The sequence below is a fragment of the Phycodurus eques genome, chromosome 14 (assembly GCF_024500275.1).
Source record: "Phycodurus eques isolate BA_2022a chromosome 14, UOR_Pequ_1.1, whole genome shotgun sequence".
NCBI classification, from domain to species: Eukaryota; Metazoa; Chordata; class Actinopteri; order Syngnathiformes; family Syngnathidae; genus Phycodurus; species Phycodurus eques.
Window position 1 is genome coordinate 6,173,393 of NC_084538.1, and position 6,641 is coordinate 6,180,033.

At 43.0% G+C, this 6,641-nt stretch overlaps 1 protein-coding gene across 3 annotated transcripts; it reads right to left on the reverse strand.

Moving 5' to 3' along the window:
- Positions 1–203: 203 nt before the first annotated feature.
- On the reverse strand, positions 204–5,409 carry LOC133413153 (4-galactosyl-N-acetylglucosaminide 3-alpha-L-fucosyltransferase 9-like). Of its 3 annotated transcripts, none has more exons than XM_061697153.1 (3): positions 5,129–5,409; positions 2,165–2,309; positions 204–1,626 (listed from the first exon to the last, which is right to left on the reverse strand). In XM_061697153.1, exon 3 carries the CDS (start codon positions 1,615–1,617, stop codon positions 538–540), a length of 1,080 nt encoding a protein of 359 aa, XP_061553137.1. In that variant the 5' UTR covers positions 1,618–1,626; positions 2,165–2,309; positions 5,129–5,409; the 3' UTR covers positions 204–537. The 3 variants fall into 3 exon arrangements, with proteins under 3 accessions (XP_061553137.1, XP_061553138.1, XP_061553136.1); XM_061697154.1 differs by lacking the exon at positions 5,129–5,409 and adding an exon at positions 2,477–4,563; XM_061697152.1 differs by lacking the exon at positions 2,165–2,309.
- Positions 5,410–6,641: the final 1,232 nt, after the last annotated feature.

Here is a 6,641-nt window from a genome sequence, read left to right on the forward strand (position 1 = left end):
TATGATAGATACGAATGCTAAAAATCAGATTTTTTAGTGAATTAACAGTGTTGACTCTTTTTTTTTAAACTCAGGATGTCTCCTGTTACCTCAAACATGGGAAGTACATGAAAGTTTTTTGTTTTTTGTTTTGTTTTTTTCAGATAGTGATCAATACCATTTTGGAGGGCTTCAATGTAGCCCCCCCCCAAAAAAAAAATTCATTCGTAGCTGCTGGGAGTAACCCCCCCACCCCCCCCCCCCCGGAATTCTACATTAGATATAATAATTGTGTATTCTGAATTAGATGTCTTGCAAAATCCAAAAAGTGGAAGGATCGCTGATCGCTGATAAGAAACGCTGTCGAATGTGTTCATAGGCGTCGCTTTGCGGGGGACAGGAGAAATGTAAAAATAAGGCTTATCAAAAATTGGCACAGGTTAAAAACAAATTGGTCACTGAATCAATGCAAAAACCAAATGTGCAAGCTCCGGGGAAGGATTTTGGCGAGTCTGATGAATTAAAGTCATAAAGCCTTCATCAGTGACACAAACTGGCTCAGCCCCAGAACCACTTGTCCAGGTTCTTGACCGTCTTGTACTCCCTGTGCCTGCGCAGGTAGTCGCACGCCAGGCACGTGTGCTCCGCCCAGAACAGCGCCTTCTTCACCTTAAAGTGCCGCCGCCACTCAAAGTATCTTAGATACATCTCCTCGTTCTTGTCCAGTAGCAGCAGGTAGTCGGCCAGCTCCTTAGGCGACGCAAAGTCATCCACGTGGACGAAGGCGTCCCCCTGGACGAAGTTCTCGTAGTTCTGCCGCGACGGGCCCAGCACCACGGGTACGGTGCCCACGGCCAGCGGGTTGTAGAACTTCTCGGTGATGTAGTCCTTGTGGATGGAGTTCTCGAACGCCAGGTAGAACTTGCAGCTGGCGATGGTGGGGAAGTAGTCCTGGTCCGCGATGTACTCGCCGAACGCCTGGCCGTACGCGTGCACTTCGATGTGCTTGTACAGCTCGTTGTAGTACTTGACACGCACGTGCTCTTGGTTCCAGTTGCTCACGATCCAGCAGATCAGCTTGTTCTTGCTGGGCGGGACGAAGTCGTCCTCGCCCCCGGTGGAAACCACGGAGCCGTAAGGCACTTCGATGTCGGCGTCGCGGCGGTAGTTGAGCGTCAGGTTGAAGATGTTCTCGATGCCAGCCAGCTGGGAAGAGTGCGACGGCGACTCCAGGTTCATCCAGATCCACTTCTGGAAGGACGGACGCTGGAGCGGCGGCAGGTTGGACAAGTCGGAACAGATGTCACGATGGTGGATGAGGACGCCGTCCGACTTGTTGTAGAGGTTACGGTCGGCCGTGACGAAACAGCCGTCGATGTTGAACAGCGAGCCGCACACGTTGAGGTCGTACGTCTGTCCGAAGGGCCAGAGCCAGATGAGCACCGTGGTCACGTTGCGGTCGCTCTTGGCGTAGAAGACGCCCTTGACGCGCTCGCTGGACGCAGTGGACTCCACAGGACCTGACAGCCAGCCGGTGGATGGCTTAAAGTACATCAAAAAGAGAGTCACGAAGCATCCTAGGATGACGGTGCCCAGAAGAAGCGGTCGTAGGATCCGGTGAACGGGTGCCGATGTCATTACGCTGTCCTGAAAGGAGAGCAGAACAAGTCACGGGAAAAATCTCTTTCCAAATGTACGTCAATTGATTTCAGGAGATCCTCGCTTTACGGCGGTCCCGACATTTTTCCAGGTGACGAACGGTGCGCAATGAGCTACAGTACAGGACCGAGCCCTGTTGCCAACTCCGAGAAAATACAAGCAGTTGACAGTAATTTGGGGGTCCACAGTTGCAATTTTAATAACCTTTGAACAGAAGGTGGCAAGACTAATCCAAGTTTTACACCTACGTTTTAGGGCTGAGCTTTCCAACTGTACCAAACAGCGTAGATTTGACCCCTACTTTTATCGGAAAGATACCACCTACGCCCGTCTACAAAACCGGTAAGTACCTGAACCAGGATTTAGCGACTCCACAGATTATTCCAATTTAAGAGGTTAAATTTGTAGTTTTACCTCCACTTTTTAGGGGTGAGCTATTGCACGAGGCGACTAACCGTTGCGGTTACATCCAGCAACTAAGTTCCTCCTCGGGCTTCTCAAGGAAAAAGATCATCCTGATACCAACCTTGTGGATTTGACTCGCAGCTGGAATCCAAGCCAAGCAGACGTTCCTACACGGAATCGTCAGCTACAGGTGGCTGCGTCTTGGTGCAGAATAATAACCACAGTCCAACGGGCTGTGTTGTGTCTTGAACAGGTCCTCTTAACGCCTGTTCATTTTTCATTGTTTGTTTTGTTTTCAAAGCAAACACAGAGAGAGAAACGGGTTCATTAAATAAGGGAGAAATTAAATTCAAACTAAATAAAGACATTGAGTGGGATGTGTTTGGAGCTTTGTGCAACAAACATGCATGGGCACAAAAAATCTTCAATTTACCTGTAATGCACACAGACAGCATCAGGTGTAACTCTTTGAGAGCATGTGCGGGAGCATGCTGCCATCTTAAGGCTGGCGGGGAGGTTGCGTGTTGGAAACGGAGGCCACACGAGTCAAAGTCAAAGTCACGCTGATAATGATCCTAATCTATTAACTGAATTCCATCAATACAACCTGACTTCCTCCCGTAGGCCAACTCGGACAGATTGGACGGCAGGCGATATGCAGACTTTAAACCTTATTTCAGTGATGTGCGGTTAGGGGAGGCAGCGCCTCAACTGCGTTATGAAGAGTAAAGAAAATATAATAAAAATTAAATACAAGTATTTTCAATTTTAGTTCTCTGGCCTGTGCTTTATATTGCTTTTTTTAATCCATGATTTCATCATCAAATTGGTTGGTCACATTGGTAACAAAAAAATAATAATAATAATTCTTGCAGAATTATTATTATTAATTCTTGCAGAATATTATAAGTGTGCAATTGTAAAGTTATTACAATTGCACACAATTGCCAGTTTTTATTTGCTTTTGCTGGCCACATAAAATGATGGGGTGGGCCAGACTTGGCCCCCCGGGCCACCTGTTTGGAACATGCTCTAACCCAAAGATTGTCTCATTAACGAGCTGTTTTGCCACGAGGCAGGTGAACAACCAGTTGGTACACAGGATGGTCGTTCACCGCCAACAACAACAACAACAACCCTAATGTGACCACCCGGGGGAGAAACCCACCAGCGACATAAAGATGGAGACTCATTTCATTGTCGTCTAAAGCCTGACCATAACCGTAGCTAAACATCTTCTATGTTAAGGTAACTGTTGGGGGCTAGCTTTGTTTTGTCTTGTGCTAAGGTGAACTAATGTTAGCTAGACGCATGCAATCAACTCAAGCGCACGCGAACGCCGGGTCGGACAGGCTTCTATCATAATTCGTCACGTTGGCTAAAAACAACTTTTGACCAGAGGTATTTCCTTTATAGTGCGTAGTAAATTGTTTCGTGGTTCTGACTGATTCTTGTGAGGTTGATGGGAACTTTGTGCTGGGGTTTACAACAAAATGCACTAAAGTATTAGTTCCGCCTTAATATTTGCAGTATTTGTTTTACTCTCCTGTTCAGTGTTTGCTCTGTTGTCGCGTAAGTGGAGGTTGTGCTATGTATAGTGGCTCCCTGCTTGTTTTCATTGAGTGGCAAGTGTTTATTTAGTGTGCGTGTTATTTTCTTTTAGAATTCTTTTTTTTTTTTTTTTTTGCCATGGATGAAGCACCTTTTCACATCCGTTGACATCATCACTGCTCGTCGATTTGGCAATATACGTGTCGCTTTAAAACACACACACACACACACACTTGCCTCCCTTCCAGCCACATGTGAAGCAAGCAGATCATTATCAGGCCATAACAATTTTCCATTTCAATGTATTCAAATCCTCTTACGGGATGTGAGATTTTTTTATTTATTTTTTTTTTAAACTAACATCAGTTGTTTTCATTAATATACATTCATTATTTATTTTTGTAGCCTTCCAATTCTAGTTGGATTGCACAATGTGCAGGTTATAAAACAACCTCAAAAGTGATTTTATATATTCTCAGTACCACTTTTTTTTTTTTTTTTTTTTTTTAATACCCACCAAAGGGTATCTTGTACTTCTTAAAATTAAAATTGCTTCACATACAGTAAGTAATTAAAATCCTCTTTTGGAAACTAAGAATATTACACAAAATTGTCCAAAAATGTATAATTGATGCAATATGGTAGAAATATAAAAAAAAGAAAAAGAAGAAAATGGTGAGTCTGGAATGAAACCCATATTACACAAATTGTATGATTCGATCCAGTAAATAAAAAGGAATTGAAAATGTAGTTTCCATAGCTTTCAATTGGCCAAAGGTAGCCATGCTCGAGCCAAAAAAAGGTCCCATTTGATGTGTACAATTATGACTGTATTATAATATTATAATCATTGCTATTTTTAAAGAGCTGAAATTGGACAGTATAAAAATCAAACAAAAACCCCTACCCTTGGGATGTTTCATTACATTTAGATGAACACAGTGGTTAGGAAAAAAAAAGGGAAGCGAGGTAGACACAAATGGGAACCATATAGAGTAGACGGTTAATGAAGCAGACACAAAAAGGAGAAATAAGCAAGTTGAATCGTCGCCATGGTGACCGTGCTGAGGTCCTGGTAATTAATATGAGGCCGTTGTGACTCATGCAGTCATTTTGTCTCTAATCAGTACCGCTGTGGTGATATATTTGGCCCGTTGCTCGCTTGAGCAGAGAGGCGAGGCGAGCCGCACAGCACAGCAGCAAAATAAATAAATAAATAAATAAATAAATAAATAATAATAATAATAATAAAACAACAAAAACAAAAAAGACAAAAGCACTGCTCCCGTACTCCGCATCGAAATCCGTCACGATCTCACCGACGCACACCTCCCGTACGGAGCTGAAGGTCACTGACGACCGACGCGACGCCGCCGTCACCCGAGCCGCGTTCGGCGCGGTTCGGCCAACCGCTGGAACGCGTGCCAAAAGCGCCCACCAGTTCCGTCAAAAAACGGCGTTTTTCGGAAGGTTTTTTTTTTTTTGTTTTTTTTTTTTTTTTTTCCCTCCCCATTTTGCGTGGATTTGGACTCACCATCTCGAGACACGTTCCGGTCATTCCGTGCGCATGACGACGATGTGTTTGGAATCATCCACCGTCGTGTGAGCGTCCCCAAATCCGGACCAGCCCGCATCCATCACCTCTTCTCCTTTTTTTTTTTTTTTCTGTGCGTTTGCGCGTTGCACCTTATACAAAACGTGCAATGCGCACTGGATGCTGCAAGCAGAAGCAGAGAAATTAGATGCAAAATAATAATAATAAAGATAATAATGAAAGAAATTCGCGTGCATGTGTGCACCGTGCTGCTAAGTTGTTCCGTTTATCGCCACTGCGGGGCGCCACTGTGCGCAAGTGATGTGATGTGCAGGCTCGCCACTTTGTTGTTTATCGCCACTGTGGGCCTCCACTGTGCGCGCGTTTGTGTGGACATAAATTCACACACACTCTTGTTCAAATTATTATTTTTTATTTTTTTGCAACCAAAAAAAGAAAAGAATGTAACTGAGATAAATAATTTTGAATTTTTTTTTTTTACACTATTACCAGACCTTTAACCCATTCCCGCCAGTTAAAAATAAAAATAAAAATAAAATAAAAATCAGAATTGGTGTCACAGAAATGGAATCCGGCATTAGGAGTAAATAAAAATACAAACTTAAAAATACTAGCAGAAACGGGTTCCTGGCCTTTTTATTTATTATTATTATTTTGTAAACTTTTTGAGAATGTGCTTCCCATTAAGCTTTTCAGGAGGGGAAATAAAAATAAACAACTGAGATGATGTGGTTGCACAAGTGTGCACACCCTCTCATAATTGGAATGTGGCTGTGTACAGAATTTTCCATTTACATTCAAACCCATTTAAATAGGAGTCAGCGCACACCTGCCACCATTTAAAGTGCCTCGGAATGACCCCGAATAATGTTCAGATGGTCTAGTAGGCTTTTCCTGACATACTGTTTCTTTCAAGCAGAAGCCTGAAGGTTTTGTGCTACAATTGACCGCTATTAGATGTTCATAATTCCCTCTAACTTCACTAAAGCACCAGTTCCAGCTGAAGACAAACAGCCCCAAAGCATGATGACATTAGCAGTTAATATGTACTGCGTGTGTTCGTATGGAAGTGTTTGTGTTTATATGTGTGGATTTTTCTATTTCCTTGTTATTCCCATTGTCTGCTTTTATCTCTATAAAGCACTTTGTGTTGCATTTTTAAAATGTACACTTTACATTAAAGCTGCTCCGTTGGATACATATGAAATATGCAAGTATATGATCGATCCGTGATGTTTTGACATATAATCTCTGCAATAATAAAAAGGTATATCAGGTCATGGTTGCTGATGAGCTGTTCGTACGTTGCGGTAAACGCCAGTGTGTGTGTGTGTGTGTGTGTGTGTGTGTGTGTGTGTGTGTGTGTTTTTTTTTTTGTGATTTTCTGTCATATCTGATTCTCAGTGAGAAGGAACAAATAACTGCAGAGCTAGTGTTAGTCAGGACGGTTCTCAGTATACCACCAAAGAGAAAAATAAAATTAAAAAAACAA